The 21136-nt window shown below is 45.0% G+C and overlaps 1 protein-coding gene across 1 annotated transcript in view; it reads right to left on the bottom strand.

The window, feature by feature from the left end:
* Positions 1-5031: 5031 nt before the first annotated feature.
* LOC104077817 (contactin-4-like) overlaps positions 5032-21136 on the bottom strand; it is a gene marked incomplete at its 5' end in the record, with an annotated part of 75151 nt that continues 59046 nt past the window's right edge. Inside the window, 11 exon segments of the mRNA XM_009579190.1 lie at positions 5032-5248; positions 6437-6605; positions 8187-8299; positions 8778-8964; positions 9394-9509; positions 10044-10278; positions 12093-12163; positions 13297-13446; positions 14193-14351; positions 16890-17010; positions 19434-19609. Of these exon segments, the coding sequence (XP_009577485.1) occupies positions 5148-5248; positions 6437-6605; positions 8187-8299; positions 8778-8964; positions 9394-9509; positions 10044-10278; positions 12093-12163; positions 13297-13446; positions 14193-14351; positions 16890-17010; positions 19434-19609 (1598 nt within the window).

The raw sequence follows: 21136 nt of genomic DNA, 5'->3' as shown, positions 1-21136 counted from the left end.
CGTGCCGCGCTGCCGGGGGCTGCCAGCCCGCACCCCCAGCCCGGGCCCCGCTGCGCCAGGCACACGGTGAGACCCGGGGAGGGACACAGTCCTACTCTCAGCTTTGTCCTGTGAAGTTCCGAGGTATTGGTAAAAATGTCTACGCTCATGTAGTTGGGCTGCCATGAGGACAAAGACACTCGGCTAACGGTACCCCGGTGCCTGCTGCACGCCTCTCCTCGGGTGTCCTGGCTGTCCAGCAGGCAGAGGAGTCCTGGCTCTTTATTCCTCTCCTGGTTTGTGGAAGTTTATTTTTTCTTCAGATTATTTTCTTCCTTCTTGTAAGATTTGTACTCTTTGCATTAGAAAGTAGGCATTTTTAGTATCTTGGTTTCCCTGGGCTTAAATGTCCCCAGGTTTTGGCTGTGTGAAGCTGGTGGGGCTGCGATGGCTGACACCTGCGCGGGGATCACGGCGGCTGGCCGAGACTGCCATCTGGGGGCTGCGAGACCCCGATTTCAATATGAAAGAGCTTCACCTGTGTTTCTTACACTCCCTTCTCCTGAATGAGGGAATGCCACGGGGACGGGTGGGCTCTGAAGGTGCATCTCTCTGCCTACCTGGGTGCTTGCCGGAGGCCGCAGGACGAGGGAGGCACGGGAGACTCGCAGTTGGCTCATTTTCAGTCCAAGGCTCCTTTGCAGGCTCTTGCCTTTGATGTCAGCTGGCAGCATCTGCAAAAGGACAAGAACGGATTGTTTGTGCTTCCTGGCACACGAGATCAAAGCTTAAGGGGGCGGGGGGGGGGGGGGGGAAAAAAAAGAAAGAAAAAAGGGGGGGGGGGAGGGAAAAAAAAGAAAAGAAAAATGGCACAAACTGATAAACTTCCTCAATTGCACCTACAAAACAAAGCTCAGCCTGGGAATGCAGAGTTTTCAAGTGTACAGTAATTAAAGAAATGTGCCAGGGACTGCTTGGTGCTCTTAAAGGGCTTCCTGAGCTGCAAGGAGCTGGGCTCCTCCTTCAGAGGCAACTTCAGCTGCCTTCAGGTAACTTTAAAAATCCAAGTCCAATATTGTAACCTGTTTTTCTTCGCTATCTTAAATGAACTGAGTTTGAGACACCATCGGTTTCTGTTTGTGATTTGTTTACTCACCTTGTGTAACCCACGAAGCGAGTTACCAAATAAACCTCCTGTCCGAAACCGCTTGAACAACTCGGGCTTTGACCTCTGGCTGCGGACCACGAAGCTCTCCTGTTCTTGCAGAGTCCCTTCTACTTCCAAGAAACCTCCTGCCCATCGAGCTGGCCAGAGGCGGGGTTAAGCACATTAACAAAGAATAAAAAGAAAAGATTTGACCCAGCAAGTAAATTGTTTGGAAAGTGCCTAACGGGGTTCCCAGGTGCTACAGACTAAAAATAATTATAATACATGAGCCAGTTCTCATCTGGGTGAAATAACATGGCTCCATCAAAGTTAATGTAGCTCATTAATATAACAATGTTTGTGCCTTAAATGTCCCTCCTGCCTGTGATTTTAATGGATTTGAGGTGCCCAGCTTTAACAGTCTAAAATCAGAATTTCATTAGTAAAATCCTAAAAATGAGACTAAAGAGAATTCATTTACTGTAATGTATTTTATGTCATGCCTTCAAGTGGCCTAATAAATAAGATTTCTAAATATAATTTCATTCCCATTAATGGCAAGATATTGCAGGGATTAATGCAATACATTTAAGTATATTTTGCATTTGAGCTGTACATTTGGCCATGTAAAAGCATGTGTGCGAAGGCTCAGCACTGACCAGTGAAGGCAGCTGAGGCGTTCCCAGGTGCACGGGCTGGGAGCTGGGGAGGAAAACACTCTTCTGATTTTCAGTGTGACTGGTAAGGACGTGCATCACGGGAAAACAATGCCAACAACTGCAACGAGCCGGTGACGATGAGAAACCCGTGTGGATGTTCATCCGACCAGCAAGGGCACGTCGGGTCCTCCGTACTTCCAGGGAGGACGAGTTCCCTCGGGGACGGCAGGGCCTGGTGGCTTTGAAAGCCGGCAGGTGCGCTACGCTCACTCTAGTGAATAAAACTGAGCTGGGGTAAAGCAGCGGGAGCATCTTCATTTTCCCAGCCAGGCCTTTGGTCCAGCCCGTGCAGGGACACGGTGGGGGAACCTCACCTGTTCCAAACAAGACCCACCACGCAGGACGAGGACAGCAATTCCTGGCAGCGCTGCCTCCTCGCAGCCATGATACTCGGAGCAAACAGTCGTCATTTCAGGCAGCAAGAGAGAACAGGGAGCACGTTCAGTACATCCCAGGCAATTTGCTCTCATTGCCACGTGCCGCTGGCGAGCTCTGTAGCGGGGAAGGTGCGAAGAGGACAGGCCACGCTCGGGGCTGCGTGTCACATTTTGCCACTATTACACCAGCCCACGCCGCTGGTAAGGCTGTCCCCAAACTCCTAGATCAGAGTTACGAGTTTTGTGCCCGGACCGCACAGAAATACTTATTCTGAATTCTTTTTCCTTAAACCCAGGTACAAACCCTGTGCATTCCTCCTGCTTCAGCTTTTTCCCTGCTGCCTCCACGAGAGCAGCCGCAGGAGCGTGCCCCTCGCCCACCTCTAGAGATGGCACTTTTAATTTGCTTTTTAAAAACTGAATTGCGTTACCGGGTCATTTTGTTTTTAAGCTTCAGTGATTGCAAAGCGCAATATTGCTCCTTCGAAACGCAGAGCACAATCATACGACTCCTGCACTGCCACCCCTAAAAATCAGAATTAGAAATGTGGGTTTGGTGGATTTAGTGATTTCAAGCAGTGCTCCCAAAAATCCTCAGAAATCCGCAAGGATAACCAGAGAAGCGGTGCTGTACCTGGAGGGGGGTTTGCTCTGGTGCAGGGTCAGCAATGTGACGCTCTCCGCTGGCCCGTGGCTCGTGCGTGGAGCTGCTGCTGCCCACCCCGCTGCCGGACGGCTGCGATGGCCGCGGTCGGACCAACGGTCAGGAGGAGGCTGAATGCCAGTTTGGTCTTTTTCTTTGGTTTTTCCCTTTCTTTTTCACTTCGAGCTTCCCAAGCTGTAGAGGCTCCACTCCGACAGCACCAGCCCACAGGAGCTTGGAAAGGTCACGACTCTACATAAATAGACATTATCACCCCAAATCCACCCACGCAGATTTTTTTTTTTTTTGACAGTTTTGGAAGCAGAATTAGACCAGAGATGTATAAATAGATTTTTTTTTTTCTGCCTCCATGAAGTTTTGACTTAAACCACTCTTCTTTTGTACCTTCACGTCAGTGACAATCTCAGCAGGCGCTGCCTATTGCTGTGGTGAACTATGTCGCTGGGTAGAACGAAACGTGGAGGAAAAACGCTCCTGGAAGACAGGTATCTTTACAAATGACGGAATATTTATTACCAATACCTTTAAAAAAAGATTACATCTGCTAGATCACTGATAAATATCATTTACACTGGGGAGAAAACTACAGAAGCTTTTTTTTTTTTTGTTCCATTTTTCTTGGTTTTGTGGTTTTTTTGTTTTTCTTTTTTTTTTTTTTTTACATAGAAGTAACCATATCAAACTAAGAAAGGAACACAGCTTGAAATACTGACAATATTTCTCTGTTCAACACCCCTGACTTTTACACAAGTGGAATCCTGATTATGAGTTACTGAATAAATATATTTAGAAGGTCTAAAAGTTAACTGTATTATTTTGTAAGCAAAAAAGACAAGTTACAGGCAAATTCAAGCTATCAGGAAAAAAAAAATAATAAACCACTGCAGCGCATTTAAACTTGAAAATTTTATAGAAAATTCCATTGCCTTTTACTAGCGTTATCCCATCTGAGTGAACTTACAAAATTACCCCGTAGTAACAAACAGTCCTTCTCTTAAGAAGAATTATTTTGCTGTGGATATTGTTGTTTTCCGGCATGACTCTATTTTGCCTTCAGGCGTCTATGAAGAGTTTCTAAAGAAACGCAGACTTCCTAGCAGAGAACTATGGGGAGACGCCACCTCCCCGCGGACAGCCTGCACCTCCGTGGGAGCCCCGGCTCGGCAGCGCTCCCCGAGGCACGGCACAACTCCTCTGCTGCTCTCGGTTCGGACCAGATTTCCTAAGCGTTTTCTAGAGAGTGGAGTTACGAAGGATGATGAGTTATGTTCCAATGCACGTGGAAAGCAAGCGCGTGTTCGGACAACGAACCCAGGGCAGCTTTATGTCTCGGAGTCGTCGTATTCTAATTTCCTTGGAATAAAATCCCCCAAAGCGAGGTGGATTTAGCTGGGTTTACACCCAAAGGTGAGAACCACATCGTTCGCTCCTTCGGGTACCCGTCTCTTTTTGTCACTAGAGGCAGAGATCGCATCTTTGCAGTATCTTCATTCCTACCCAATTTAATGCTAATTATGATAAAGACAAAGCTATTTCAAGACAGTAAAAATGGATCCTTACTGCATGATGCCAAAATATTAGCTACATGTCCTGTAGTCCACAAACAACCAAAATTCATGTATTTTGTCAAGATTATAGTGTTCTTACTGAGTATTTCAAGTTTGTCTTGCTTAGACCTCTGAATAAAATGTAACATCTTGTGTGTTGCAAACACTTGATTTAACACAAGAATCATTTAACTGCCATTTAAATACAGCCGCATTACGAACCGAATCTGGAACAGTTCTGCCTTGCGTAGCCTTGTAAAACTGTACAGTAAAGTTGCAGCCAATTTACTAAGAACAACTTTGAACTCTCCGTCATAAAGGAAAAAATTCCAAACAATATTTTCATGATAATGTCGTCCATAGCATTTCATAGCAGAGGAAAAATTAATATCTACATCATATGTTAACTTTAAAAAATTCTATAAAACACTAAATATATAATAAAAAATATGCATATAAGGACATATGTAAACTGCTTTGGTAACATCATATTACAGATGTTTTCAGTGCATTGCAGAGTTTCCAAGGAAACTTCAGACAAAGCTATATTTGCTTTGAGGAAGTACTGTATAATGCCATTCCTAAAGAAGCATAAACATTTTTCCAGTAGTAAGATGTACTCAAACCACAATATTACTTAGTACTGGGTGTCTTCAAAACAACTAGCTAAATGTTGCTTATATTATAAACAAGAAGTCCTTTATGTAATTTTTGTCATAAACTGGACCGAGCTGTGAGCGATATCATTATTGTGCTGATGGCTGACAGCGTACAGGCGTTGGAGGTCGAAGAGCCGGATCCTCTTGCGTACGCGTCTGAGTGAAGGAGAGAGGGGAAGAAGATAAGTGAGGAGAGCAGCATTCATTAACCCAAACCTCTCTTCCCCCAGATTTTAATTCTCTTTCCTCCAACGAAGCGCGGTGGTAGCAGGAGGCGAGGCAGCTCCCGGGAAGGTCGCACCCCACTGCGCGGTCCCCTCCTCCTGCTTCAATAACCTCCTGTTTACTGGGTTTCACCTCTCTAACTGAATTTTTGGTTTAACTCAAATTCTTGCCGCTGTTGCGTTGAAGCTACATTCACAATTATATTACTTCATGGCCTGTTTACTTATTATTTTGGGTTTTTTATGTTTGTTCTATATTCAAGCTGTTACTTATGGCACCAGCCTGGCGCGATCCACGTCCTGGAGGAGCTGCATACCTGCTCTGTGGCCCACTGCGCTGAGCCAAATAGGAACTGGCATGTGTTCCTGCTCTCCTCCGCTCTCCTGTGTCTGCTGATTAAATTCCTCTATAGGGTTTATATAGCCACAGTGTACAACCATGGTGGAGATAATTCTGATCTCACCCAGGGTTTTTTACACTGCTGTAATTTTAATGCCATATTCCTGCATTGCAGAGGCTCCTGATTTAATGCAGCTTATAAACTGTGGCATTATTAATGGAAGATGGGACATGGAGATTTTGCAAAAGCAATGTTGTGTAATAAAATACTCTCTTTTCAGTTTGTTCTTCTACACAACCTCATTTCCCTAAATAAATATTTATGCATCCAACCCACAATGGAATACGGCTATACAGTAGCCTTATAAATTTAAAAGCCTCTGAACACCGCATTTTGTATTTTGTTATAGTGAATTGCAGTGGAACAATATATTCAACATATATATGAGTATGGAAGTAAAAGAGTGGAAAGTGTCTAGAAATCTTAAATACCAATACAACTATTTATGATGCCGTTTCTTATGGTTCAACCTTGACTCAGGATGAAATCAGAAATACAGGTGCAGGGCAAGTCTGAGTTTCAGCTCCCTGCCTGGGAGATGGCCAGACCTACAGCCTGCCCCTGCTCGGCTTCAAGGCTCTGTTCATCCCCATTTGGAGACGCGAATGGTGACTGGGGTGAGACAGGTCTGCCCCGTCAGCGGGTGAGGGGGAGAGGGACTGGGGACGCTGGCTCCCTGCAGCTCGGCGGCCAGCAGGAGCGGTTCCTCCCGTCCTTACTTGATATCTTTGGAATTCGGATTTGTTCGCTGCTGCTGCCGTCGCCCCCGTCGCTGAACGGCTTTATCTCTATGATGTAGTCTTCGTCGACTGGCAGGGAGAGCTCCACGGAGGTTTTATTCGTTTCTATTACAGACGTGCTGCTCTGCCTGTTCCACCTGTACAAAACCTGCAGCAAAGGGGAGAGAGAAGAGGAGGCAGAAACGGCAAAGATGTCCATTGCCCTAAGGGCGTCCAGATTTACTGCTGCTCTTTTCCTGCTTCGGATGCCCAGACACACGCTCGGGTCATGGGGGGACTATTCGGACCCCCACAGGGGGTTTTGTTGGGGACCCACGCCAGCACAGCGGTGACGGTGCCCAGCTGGGCAGGTGATGCTGGGAGCAGGGCAATGCCGATGTGCAGCACCAAACACGGCCCTGGTACCTGGCAGAGCCCCCCAGCGAAATCTTTAGCTTGATCAAGCTAAAATAAATCCCAAGGCTTATGTAGAGAGGCCAAAACTTCGTATTACGTTTCTTCAGGAAACTGAGTTGCGGTATTTGATGCAGTGCTACAAATGGCTTCCCGCAATAAATGACTTTTTTGAATTACTTCTAAGATCTGGGAATTCTACTAATTTTGATCATAGATCCTGACATAAAATATAAGATTTCCAGGAAAAAAGAAGAAAAAGAAAAATGGGAAACGTTTTGCTAGGATTCAGGAAAAAAAGCAATCTGGCTGAGTTATCCTAACAGTAAGTTAAAAGAGGACTTTTTAGAAAACCGATAGATGGAGTTTGCTTTTTCAGGGTGATGAGTCTCTCTCACCCTCTTTCAACTGACTTCTTAATTTGCATTTCAAACCTAAAATATGTAGTGAAAAGTTAGTCCAAACTGCTGAGGTTCATCTGAGGTTTTGACTAAAAACCCTGAGGAATTACTTATTTTTGATAATCCGATACAGTGCACCACCAAAGATACTTAAAAGTTAGTGCAGAAATTCAGGAGAGCTGGCACAGGCTGGTAAAGCTGACACCGCTGGCATTCCAGATTGTGAACAAAATATGAAGCATGTCCAGGTTCTTCATCATTTCAAGCTCTGGTGGAAAAGGTTTTCACAACTCAACCCTGAAGGCAATGGCTGGCAATTGCACACCGATGTCTTCTTTGGGCTAAATTAAACCCTTGTGTAAGGTGATAGAGCAGAGTTCTTCCCAAGATTTCTCTCTAGTTAAATTATACCCTATTAAAACTGCCACTGTTGAGGATTCTCTTTCTTTTCCTTTCGGCTTTGCTTTCTGAAGAAAATGGGAGCTATTAAAAAAGCATTTTATTTATCTGCAGTTGAGGAGCCAACTACAGCCTTTGGAAGGTTTCCGCCAAAGCCAGGAGAGCAGTCCTGCAGGTGGGAGCTTTGGAGGGAAGGAGCAGGTGAAGGTCCGTGGGCCGAGTCCCGCACGGGTGCTCGCAGGGGCGAGCATCGCTGGGGCGAAGGCGAGTAGCCAGCAGAACGTGCTCACTCTACAGAGGTACGGCCTCTGTTTCTAGAAGAATGCTCCAGTTTTAACCTGGAAAACCATGCAAGTACCATGAAAAACACCTCGTCTGGTCTTACTATAAACCCCAACTTGACACTGGATTCATGCCAATGTTCCCTATAGCCCAACACCGGAATCTTAGTGAGGATTCACTGCAGGACTGGGGGGTGGTGAGGGAGGTGGTGCAGGGCAGTGTTGTCCAGCTGCCTGTGCTGACAAAATACTCACTTTGTAGCCTCTCACTTCTGACTCATTGTCCAGCGCTTTCACTTGGTCCCAGTTCAGTATGATCTTGGAGTCAGATGAATTCCATATGATGTTCCCGGGGGGCTGACTCGGTGCTATACCAAAAAACACACAGCACTGTATTACTAAGGAGCACCGTTTCCAGTTGGATCCCTCCCAGTACCAATGAGGCTTCTACCACCATAGCTGAGCGTGCCCAGAGTCCTATCGCTCTGGAAAGCTAATGAGCTGTTTCACTGATCTGTGTCCTCAAGGTCACAGGAGGTGTGACACAACACAGTGCTCTAAATGAAAAAAGGATTCAGTCAGTTGCTCAACATGCCTGAGACCAGAAGAAAAAAGCCCTCTTGAATGATGAGATAAATATTTAATTTTCCTGCACAGCTGTGATTTCAGTTTTGCATGCTCTGCTTACTTAACACAGGGAAGAGCCTTACAAAAAAAAAAAGGCGGCTGGTAAGTCTTCTGCACAAAAACCTGGCAAAGAAAAGTCTGACAGCTCCTTCAGACTTGAGAAAGCTTGAAAATGAGAGAGGGCAGCGCTGGCAGAATCCCTCCCTTGCAAACACTCACGTGGCTTTTTGGTTGTGACGTTGACCGCGGCACTGGAGGGGCCGGTCCCAGCCGTGTTGTACGCCCTGACTGCCAAGTGATAGAGCGCGTTGCCTCTCAGGTTGCTGACTTTTGTAGATGTTTGATTGCCAACCGTTCGAATCCTTTTTGCGTTTTCTTCCTTTTCGTCGTGTCTCCAACATCTGACCTGAGAAGCAGAGCAGGTACGTGTTTACCTCCAGCTACGGGCTGGCAGCACCCGGTCATTTCCAGCGCTAACTCCGGCACTGGGGACAGATCCTGCACCGTGTTACAATCCCTGCTTGTTCCTTGCTAGAAACCTGCAGTGCTCCTTCCCCAGGACCTCAGACGCTGCCTGGCCGTGGAAGCACATTCACGCAGGTTTCCCCCAGCAAGCTCTGCTCTCCATTTTCAGCCAGATCACACACAGAAAGATGTATAATTGTTTACCGTGTGAGAGAATCTCCGCATTCTGAAGAGACAAAAGGAAGCAAATACGCCACAGGAACCCACCCGCCCCATGGCAGGCAGCAGCAGCACCGCAGTGACTGCCCATCATGTATCTTCGTGTCTCCTCAACACGCAATACTGCAAGGATGCTGCATTGTTTCCGTACCTCATATCCCTGTATCCTTCCTTTGTGCTGGTTCTCCCGAGGGGGAGCCCAAGAAACTTCAACGTCTGAGGCAGAAAGACTTCTGGCCAAAACAGTGGTTGGGGCTCTCGTCGGCTCTGGGTAGAGGAGTTAAAAATAAAATTAAGAGTTTTCAATTTTATGTTAGATTAGTCCCAAACGTCAAAGGATTTATTTTCTTCATTGCACGAGAAAAGAGGCATGCCACCAAAACAAACTTCCACATTTCAAACTGATGGCCTGTCAGCCTGTGCCAGACGGCACCGCTCCTCTGCCTGAGAAATAATAAGATGTCATTACTAAACTCAACCCAGGATACCATGTACTGTAATTAGGACAAGAGGGAACATTTTCTAATCAGTGGACATTAATTCATACTAAATCTCAGTGGAATTCTTTCCAGATTACATATTACTTTTCCATTAATATCAAAAGATTTCATTACGATTAATGTTATTTTAATGACTATCAAAAGAATTAATCACGGCTCGCCATTTATTACAAATCAGAGCAAGGATTAGGTATCAAAGGATATGTCAAGGTGGATCCTAAACCCTTTCAGGCCCAGTCAACCTCCCCGCGTCCACTGGCAGGGAGGAGGGAGAGGCGGTGGGGTGGGCTCCTGGCTCTACCTTCCTCTGCCGAGTAGACGACCGTCACGGGGCTGAACGACCCTTCCCCCTTGTTGTTGTACACTCCCACTTTAACTTCATAGGGGGAGAAGGGCGGCAAGGTCTCGTTGCGGAAGACGTATCTGGCGGCGTCCGGGGAGGCCACGACGGTCTGCATCCAGCTGACGGTGCCGAAGGGGCGGAAGGCCACCACGTACCCGAAGCCGCCTCCGTTCTGCAGCTCCTCGGGCACTGTCTGTGGGCAGGCAGACCGCGGGAGAAACGGCATTTTCAGCAGCGGCACGCGTTTATCTCTCTGTCTGCATGCTGGCTATTGCTCTCAGTTCTTCTAAAGCTACTGTCCCAAATAGTGCATTAGAGACGGGAGGTGGCGGGAGCCCTACTTCATATCTAACCTGAATTCATCCCACCCGGACTGTGCTAGAGCCTCGATGCTCCGCCAGCTCCCTGTAGTGAGGGGGGAAGCAGCATCTCCAGAATATACTTCGCCTAAGACTTAACTCATCTTCATAGGCGCCCACCTTCCTTCACTGACTAGATGGAGCCTCCAGTAACAATGTGAGTAATTTTAGGCACTGCAATGACTAAGAGGCTGAGGTTTGGTGGGGTGAACCAAGGACATGGTTCCTGCTTTCCCAATACACGTGCAGCTGCTCTCACATCTTTGGAATCACACGTGAAGCCCTGAAGAACATATCCTGGCAATGTCCCAGCCTCGCTGGCCCATTGCTACACAGAGACCCAGCCCAGGTCAGCCGACTATCCACATCCCGAATGACGTGACCTGTTAAAGACCGCGATGGCAAGGAGCGACTTGTCACAAACGTGATGAAGAAGGGCAGGTAAGTGGTGGGTAACCACTAGAAGAAACAACCTGTCACCTCCCGGTCACTTCTGGACACACTGACACTTCCTAATCTCAGGCTTGCAGCCCCCTGAAAGCTGCATCAAAACCCAAAGATCCAATGTATCAACGTAATCTGTAATTATGGGCCACCCTCCCACAGATGTCCATGGTGCTTAAGCACATGCAGGGGTTACTTTTGGTGACTGCTTCTTACTCTGTATTGTAAGGCTCAAAAAATACACGAGACCATAAAGAAAAGGCTTCTGGACATTTAAAAGAGTAAACTGACTGTTCTATCAAAATACAAATTATATTCAGTGCAAATTATGACTCAAAGTCATGGCTGATGTTCTTGCCATGTGTGTTTTTGAAACATATTGCAGTATCTTTAGGAGACACGGCGTAGCTAATTAGTCCAACAGAGGAGGAAATTTAGCATATTGAGCTGTGTGGTAAGGACAAAAACCCATTTATAGTTTTTTAATAACCTTAAAAATATCTCTGGCGATTCATTCTGCCAGCTTGGTCAGAAATAGTGCTAAGTGGAAGTGTTAGCATGTCTAGTGAAGTTCATTATTAGGAAAAATATGCCTGCTGCATCGCATCATAACATGAAAATATGAGCAGACAAATGACTGAAGTTCTAACCCCAACTACCTTAAGGAATATTAAACATTTTTCATCTCTGTATCTCCTCTTGCTGGCTTTCATTAGCAGCAACGAAAGCCAGCATGCAATGCCTTGTGCTAACTCTTAACTATTTGTTGCCACATAAGCCGGCGCAGCGATACGGGCTGAAGGCTAGGAGCCAGCCACAATTCTCAACCAGGTCAGGACATGCCAAGCCTGGCCTCACAAACTCGGTTTTATTCCTCAGGTGGTTTCTGCCCATCCACATTTTGCCGTACGTGTACAGATGTGCTGAGAGTCAGGGGCAGCTGAGCTCGTGTCGAAGCAGCAATGTGCAGCCCGTTCCCTGTGGTCCCTTGCACAGCACTTCTCTGCTGGCTTCCTTGCATCAGGGCCTGGCGGGGAGGATGGGGTGTAGCTCAATTTTAATAGCTGGGCTATTTTATCACACAATTGGGCTTTTTTACCGCAAACGGTTTGAAATCTACAGAAGCTTCGCTGGGGTCTGGGGTGAAAGCGTACGTCAAGATCAGGACTGTATTAATTTTACTCTCGGTTTGGACTCCACTTACCTCCCAAGTAATGACCAGCTCAGACTTGCTCCCTCCGCCACCACTGACGTTAGCCGGGGTCACTTCAGGAACTGCAAGAAAAGATGTAGAAGATGCATGTAGTGGCTTTGAAACCAGAAAAGCGCGTTGAAATGAAACCGACCTACATAGCAACAGGACTCTGCTGGCCTTCCCCTGCTGGGTACCAGAAACGCTATTAGGAAATGACTAATTTGCCATGGCAAATAGCACATTAAAAGTATGTCAATAATAGTATATTAAAAGTACGGCAATTAACTTGTGTATTCAGTCACTAATTGTTTAGTTTAAACATTTATCTTCCATAAAACAGGCTTTTATTTATTTTCATATTCCATATTCTGTTCCATCACAGGCTAAAACAGAACAGAGGAGCCACCTACCAGGGGTTTCCCATAAGCGAGCACACATCCCTGCAGCCATCATGCTGAGCCTACACCTTGCCATGACCCCTTTCTGCCAGATCAAAAGACAGGGACAACATCAAGGAGCATTAAAGCTCTCAAGGCTTGTAGCTTGTGCTGAAATCCCTGCACACAGGCACTACTGAAGATCACCTCTAAGCTGTGCCTGCAGCAGCCTGAAGACGCAGCGTGGTTCCAGGAGGCAGTGGTGTGTTTGGGAGAGGGTGGCAGAAGACAGACCTTCAGTAAACCCATGAAGTGATCCAACCCTTAGGGCAGCCCAGGGCTTCTCCAAGGCTGATGGGCTCACAGGGATGAGGTCCACAGAAACTCCCAGCATCAACGGACTGCCGACTCTCCAGCTGTGAAACCCAAACTCCTGCTCGCAAGGTGCTGTAGTCTGTGCTCCAGAGTTTCCATCACATTGATCATGGGAAACCAGAGGGACTGCTCTCAGAGTTCATCTCTCTCATCAATGGATACTGGGCAGTATTTTCCAAAAAAACCTGCCCAAATACCTTTTTTTTGAAAATCATTGCTTTCTGCAGAAAAAGGGGATGAAGTCTTCCTACACTCTTCCAGGAGTCATGGAGTGAGCAAAAGAGCCCATTAGGAGCTCCACAACTTCTACTGCCTGTTCTGTACACACAAATAATGTGCCACGAGGGAGGAGAGCAATGGGTGCAGAAAGCGCTCCTCAGCTTCCTCCAGTGTGACACACCCATCAGTACCGACGAGCACTTATTCAACAAGATTTAACTCAGTTGCCCACCACTACTTACGAGCTTCTTCAGTTCTTCTCTTCTCTGAAGGTCTGCTGGGTTCTCCAATCCCAATCAGGTTGGCAGCCACTACTCGAAATTCATACTCAACCCAAGGGTTCAAACCCACCACTGTTGCTGTGAACGTCCTGCCATCGATGATCTCTGGAACTAGGAGACAGCCACAGGTCAGGAGTGCAACGAAAACCCCTAGAAGTATTAAAGACTGCTGAGAAAAGGTCATTATCTGATACCCTTAAAAGTGGGGGATTAACGTAAATACAAAGTGAATATGGATCGACAACAGAATTTTTCTAACATTTTGTTAACTGCCAAAGAAGTAAAAGAGGTGGCATTAAAACATTGTGCTTTTAGCACAGAAATTCCTGCTATTAAAGAGTTTCTCCTAAATTGCCACTTTTTGAAAACAAAGTGTCAAGACAACAGGTTTAAAGGGTTTTTATTTTTCTCTTTTTAAAGCACAGTGTTCCCTCTATTTAGTCGTTACTGGAACAAAATTAACCTCTGACGGAATGAGCAATTACATCATGGGATTTTTCCCTCTATCAGGAAAATAATTCTACTTAAAGATAGGCCAGATGACATGGTCTGTCCCTGAGGGATGTCTTTATAGACCACAATTACTGTTGTATATCTCCAGCGTGGCAACAAAAGATAGGAATTCATTCTGTTTTCTCTTAAACATTCATGAGAGAAATGGATGAGTAACAGCACTGACTGGTCGCTAAATCTTTGGGTTGCCAAACTTGAAACTAGTTAATCAGACCAGTGCTCTGCAGCCAGTGAAATTAATTTTCACTTCAGGGTGCAGAGCTGCTCCACTCGGCTCTTGCGAGGGTCCCGACGGATGCGTTTTCCATCAGTGGAGCTCTTCGGGGGCCAGGCAATGGACCTACCTGTGCTCACCGCTTGCCATCCCACCGAGAAGGGAGTCCTTGCTTGTACGACATACATTGTAATAGGGCTGTGGTTGTCTGCTCCTGGCCTCCAGGACAGCTGAGCGGTGGTGTCGGTGATTTCATCTATTGTCACAGCTTCTGGCGGACCTGGGGGACCTGTTGGAAGAATTACAGGAGAGGGTTCTTGGAGCTTCGCGGTGACTCGAGGAAGGAGTGCTCTGGTGTTCTTCCCTTACTCAGGACAGAGATAATTGAGTCCCTGTGGAGCAGTTAACCGCAGCCCCAGCTGTGGTTTAGCAGCTCTCATTGCCTAGATGAGCTTGGGAGGCATGGGGGGATAGACAAACGCACAGATCACCAGCTTCACCCACAGCCCCCAGGTGCCTCCAGGTGAGCAGCAGCGCCGAGCCCCGCAGCACGCCTGAGCTACCCACAGCGCAAGGCACTCGCTGCAGCGCTCGGATCAGCTCTGCCATCTCACGTCTGCTGCTTCAGGACTGGCCTACGTACAAGCACGATTTTTGGCCGCAGCTTGGATGCACCCAGAGGCTGGTGAAGAACGAAGGACCTGCCTGTGATTAGCATCGTGTCCGAGTGTGGACCAGTATTTTCTGTTTCACTGCTGAGTTCCTTTTAACCAGTAAAGCACTGTAGGACATACCGACCAGAAAGGACATCTCTCCTGTATCATATGGCCACTGCTGTCGGTAGTGATACCTGAGGTGAAGTCTCTCCCTAAAAGCACCATCTCAAACAAACTCGCCTCTTGCAATTCACTCTTTGGACTGAAATTATTCTCATATGATATTCAGAAAGCTGGACATGTTTAAATATCTAAAATACCCTGAAACCTTCCAATATCCTGTCTTTAAAATGAAAGTTTCACCCAGTCTAGCCAGATTTAATTTCTCAGAAATTAAAACTTTAAATTGTTTTGCTGGGGGGAGCAGCCACGCAACACAGCCTCATGGAGCAGTCAGCTCCTTCGGTCCTCCACCACAAGTTACACCAGAGGAATGAAATTTCATTGGATCTGTCACAAATTACTCCTACTGCTTGGCAGAGACTGAAACAAACTGTCTTCACTTCATGTCTTGGAATAACCATGGTTATTCCCAACATTTCAGAATATACTTCTTCACAGGGTGCAGGCTACAGTAGGGCAAGAGAGGGAAAAATTATCAGTTACTGATTTACCAAATATTTTTGGGCTGCTGACAGACACATGCTTCTCCTGTTCTGGTGGCGTGAAAAAATCCCATCCTGAACAAGTGGGCTGATCTGTGTGTACCGGTGCCAGGGGTTACTCCTGTATGCACTTGTTCGATATTCCCTGACATAAATAATTGATTTTTATTCTAGTATCTAATCTTTTATTATTTTGACATAACTCCAATATTTAAAAAGCTTCTAAAAATTATTCTGAAGGCTTTATTTATGCACCAGCTATTCACCTCCACCTCCAGACTCACAGCCCAGGGATATTTCTCAATTTTTATGAGGTCGGTGAGACGGTACAGCACAACTCTCAGTGCAGCCGTAGAACCACTGGCCTGGACGTCCCCACTGATGTTTTTAGGGAGCAACAAGATCAGTATTTTTACCATCATCAAGGGTCATTTTCTTGTGAGAATTTAATGTTCCTCCTGTTTGTTTACAGAGCCAGCACTAAGGAAATTACCTAACCGAGGCGCCCACCAGCAGGCTGTTTCGAAATGTTTGTGCAAAACGAAAAAAAAATTATCTGAAATCATGCTGCAGCAAAAACCTGAGAGTCAGTGTAACGGGGAGCAACCTCCTGGGGAGGAGAGCAGCGGCTTCGCTGCCTCCAGGGGCCCGGCTCTCTGTACAGCATGTGGCTAAGAATGTCTGCGCTCATACTCCTATGGGGGAAACGTGGTAAAAAGCATAACAATATTATGAGGATAACAGAAATGCCCAGCTACAGACAAGGGCACGTTTCTCAATGGAAGTTCAGGGCCTAATCTCGCACATTTTACTCTGGCACAGCTTTGATAAAGAGGGAATTTCTTACTTCTTTTTCATGCTCTCCTCCTTTCACTGAGCTGCCTGAGAACTTATGTTACATGGAGAATGTGCAAACTATGATTTTGCTGGGGCCTACGAGAACTAAGGGTAGCAGGCACAGAGCAGCACCAAAGTTTGCTTTCCTCAAAGCTAATGAGCAGGAAAATATATATATCATATTTATTGTAAGGCTCCAGACTCAGGTTAACTAATCACATCTCTGTTAAAGTCATACTTACAGATCACCTATGTATGGTATTGAATAGATCTTGAAATATCAGTGAAGTTACTAAATCATGTTTATTCTAGAAATGGAACAATATTGCTGGGCAGAACTGCAGTGAATAAGCTGGATATTGTTTCTGCTGCACAGAAATGAGCTCAGTTGGTGCAAGTTTTGCATTCAGGACACGAACATGTACTGAGGTGTTTATCTGTGCTGTGTGTCTGTTGTATGAGTACGTATATACGAAAGAATCTTCATATGCACTATTTGAAAACCTACTGTGAACCCAGTGAGTACTTAGATCTTATTTCTTAGATTAATTACAAGATGCTGGGATCCCAATGAATGTCTTTAAGCTCAGGAATTGTCTTACCAGCAGCAGAAGATAGGAAAACCCCCCAAATTTCACAACAACAACAACAGTAACAAAATTCAAATACCTCTTACAATCAGGTCTGCAGCAGCCGATAGCTTGTCCACACTTGTTTGCACCATGCAGACGTACTTCCCAGCATGCTTCAGCTGGATGCTTCTGATCATCAAATCACCAGCTGAATCCTGCTGATAAAGTAGGGAAAAGTGGTTACAATTACTTTTTAATGAGCGCTAAACATCATTATCACATGAAGGACACTGTGACTAATGGATTTACTTTACACTGGCTGATGAAAACATTAGTAATGCAAGCCGTGGCCTATTAAAATTATGTGAGTCTGCCTTGAAGATAAGAGCGGGAGCATTTCTAAAATTATGGCTCCTACAAGGGGCAGGAGAGCCTGGTTTGGGTCCGTTAAACAGTTTCCCCATTAAAACAATGTGACAAAGCTTATGTAGGGCAGGTTCACTCTGATTTCTTCTTTATCTCTCTGGATATCCAATTTATGGCCTCTCTGGTATTCAGATGCCCAAGTTGTGTCTACATCTATTTCGTGCATGGAAACCAGCCCAAATTATGAGACATCTGCAGTAGTTTCACGGCTTTGCATTACGGCCAGCATTTTGATTGCCCGGCGTTTTTGTGCTAAAGATCATGAGAACAGCACTCTCTGAGGAAATCTTGCATCACCTAACAGCAGTAATTTGTTTTGCAAACGCCAAATGCATGTCTGATTAACTGTTGAATAGAACTAATTAGGTTTCTGTATGTATAGGAAGCTGAAAACTCTCTCTAAATTTTTCTCCAGACACAAAGCATTGGATACATCAGAAATCTCAGGGTACCCTTGTGATTGTGCTTTTGGACTGAAGAATATTAATAAAGTTTTTAATTTTAGCTTTGCAGGCCAATCAGGCGCAGTCGCCAGGAAGAGCCATCGCTGCTGATGTGCGCCCTAGGCGTCAATCTTTAAGTGCATCTTTTAATGATTTTTTTTAGGGATAACAGCAAGGCTTGTAAATTGTATTTCCTTTTCCTTTCAGCATTAAATTTCACTCCTGACATATGTAAACACGGACTGCCAGTCTGCCTGAAACCCAGCGGAGCACGTGTCTCTGTAAAACCTCCCTCAGAGTAACATGCAAAACCCTTTCCAGTTTTCTACCTCTGCTGAAAATTGTTGCATTTCCTTCCTTCTTTTTCTTGCTACCTTCACCCAATAAAAGTGGAAAAAAATTAATCAGAAAGGGTAAGAAAACATTTTTAAATTGCAAATGAGCTAGAAATTAAACTCCTCAAGTCCTGCTAATATGCAACGGGCTAAATTAGATGAAATCTGAACTGCGAAGGAAAAAGTTACAGCTACAAAGGAAAGCAAACTTTTTACCCATCTTTCAGACGTAGCCTGTGAAATCGCTACTCTTCTTTTAGTAAAAATTATTTGGAAATTATTTTTAGTTAGAAGAATGGCATGAGAAGCTGGGGCAGGTCTGACAGACGTGCTACCTCCTCGTGTGAACCCCCTTCTAATAGACGGCGTCCTGAGGTACCTCCTATAGCACTGACCCTCTCCGATTCCCAAAATTCATGCCACAACATCTTCAGGAAATCTAAAACTACTAGAAAAGCTGAAACAACCTGCCCTTTACAACTGAGGTAAAACCAGAGAAAATCTGGAGAGGCAGAAAATGGCAAATGACCCAAGCAGATTTTCTCCTCTCCTAACGAGAGAAAGTAATTCCTACCTTCACTACCTTTCCTTCCCCGTACCTGCCACTTGATCATGGTCTTGAGCGACAGCGGTGGCCAGGGCTGCATTTAATGGGCAGTCTAACCATCATTTCACACCTGACTCTTCTCCTAGCTATCGGATTTCCATGAACATGATCTTTTCAACCTTCAAATAAACAATTCTCTGGACATTGCAAAAGTTTGCATTGTCAGTGGGTACTGACTGGGTTTCCCATAAACAAACAAACAAAAAACCAAACAACCCAAAGATACCAAGGTGACATTGCCAGGAAATGTGCACAGATAACACTGAAATGTCATCTCTGACGGTCGGGGATGTTTGTAATACTATGCAGGTTATTTTGTGTAGAGGAAAAATACTTATGCTAAGCATGTGGTCACAAGAGGAGGACACAGAGAGAGACAGATAAACATGCCAACAAACACTGCCTGAGCAAATTTGAGGGTATTGTTTCCCGCTATTTTCTGTAAAAATACAAAGTTCTACAATTGTTATATTTTACATTTCTTTTACTGTTACAGTCAGAGAAAAACTATTACGGACTTCTTCCTTGAATGAGAAGGCAGTTTTTTGCAATGAGGAAACATATTATAGGTCTTCTGACATACATCCCCCTGCAATGTGAACGCATCGTTCAAGCAAGCCGATTTAAGTCATGTCATTAAGCAATTATAACAACTCTACACCAACTATAACGAAGTAGTATACTGTCAATGTTTATCTTCTCAGTCTAGAAGACACAAGATAACGTCTCCTACTATTAACTTAGTCAAATCCATTCCTTCTATTAGCAGCCCTTTTCTATGTTACCTACTTTTATTACTGTGAGGAGATTGCTTTAGTATTAATACTTACCCCTCCGACTCTTTCAAAGTGATCCCCATCTTTTTCAAAGTCTATCAGGTGTCCATTAAATGACCAGGTAAACACAATATCTAACGAGTGATCATGAGACACCTGACAAGGCAAGACAATGCTTTCTCCAACAGTGACATCCATGCTGAAAGGTGACACCATAACCCGGGTTGGATCTACAAACAACAGAGAAAACAAAGGGGGAAAAATAGCATTAATCCTGTCCCCCTGAGAAATGGAGAGAGATGTAGAGCTGAAAAAGATCCTAATTAGTCTACCACAACCACAGCATTGCCACCAGAACTCGAAAAATTTGCAGTGATCACTTAGGAAGATCCTTAATGCAACCAGTGAACTATGGCATCTTCGATTTTATCCTCCAATACCTTTCTCCTTTCGTTAGATTGAAACACCATTAATAAATCCTCCAGAATCCTCTTCTAGCCACAATCCAGATGAGCAAGGAGAAAAGAAAAAGCTGAAAAAGAGTGTAGCAGATCTGAAAGGCTGGGTTAAAATTTTTGAAAGAGCTTAGAAAACAGAGATTATTTTATTTGAATCTTCTTACTCCAAAAATTTGTTTCACAGTCATAATTTGGTCACCATGGTTATAAAAAAATCTGGTTTGTTGTTCTTACATTGAACGCTGACTTGAGAAAACTCTCTCCATGTAAAATCTCCAAAACTGGAATGTAGAAGGGTATATTAAAAACCTAAGTGCTACCTGCTTGGATGTGGAAAGGGAAAGATTAGACCAACATTATTGTTGTATGTTGTGTTTATTGAAAACTCGGTGTTTGTTTAGAATACAGGCCATGTACTCTGTCTGATGAATGGTTTTACATTTTAAATCCAGGTAGTTTTCTTTGTGTAAGGAGAGCCCACACAAAGAGTAAGTATAAATGATGAGTGATACCAACCACACCTTTCACACCATGGAAACCAAAACTCTGCTGCAATAAGCCAAGTCCTGTAGTAATGTCAGGCAGGGGGGGTTTGGGATAAGATGTGACTCTGGGTGTAGTAACTCCTCTGCCTGACGTGCAGCTGATTTGGGTCAGTCAGTAGGTCAGACTGACTCACGTTTTAGGACCTCTGTGGTCTTACATGAGATGTCACTGACCTTTGGTGGGTGACCTTTGGTAGACGATGGAGAGGGGTCCTGCCATAAGAAACCTGTTATGGTGAGCAAGAAGTAAGCAAATATTTTGGGGAGGTGAAGCAGAAGAAAGGTGAGAAAGGACATTGTCCTAAACATGGCATTTGCAAAGGAAAGCCCCAAAACCTGTGGATATCTGTGATGTAGCAAGTTCTGTCTGCTAAATATGGGCAGCAGTACGTACCAGCTCCACCTTGAGCTTCGGGACTAATCCCTTATTCACAGCTGGAGTTCACATGGATCCTTTACCACTGTTTTAATTGTCTATTTTTCACTTTAGTGACGCAGTACAAACAAAATGGTGTCACAGAAAGATGAGCCATGACACATTATGCAAACTTCAGCTCCTCATCTGTGCCTGTGAATTCCCTCTGCTCTAAAGTTAACATTTGTCTTTCATTTCTGTTGACAAAAATGCTGTAATTTTTTTCTACAGGACCTCAGAGAAAATGAAAAGGAGAAAAAATATGGCTTAATAGTGAGACCAAAAGTCTGAAAATCATATACAGAGAGATATTTTTGCTTATTCCAAAAGTCTACTCTG

This window comes from Fulmarus glacialis, unplaced genomic scaffold (genome assembly GCF_000690835.1).
Source record: "Fulmarus glacialis isolate BGI_N327 unplaced genomic scaffold, ASM69083v1 scaffold6966, whole genome shotgun sequence".
Lineage (NCBI taxonomy): Eukaryota > Metazoa > Chordata > Aves > Procellariiformes > Procellariidae > Fulmarus > Fulmarus glacialis.
Note: the sequence above shows the minus strand (reverse complement) of the source record. Positions and strands in the feature narration are given on the sequence as shown.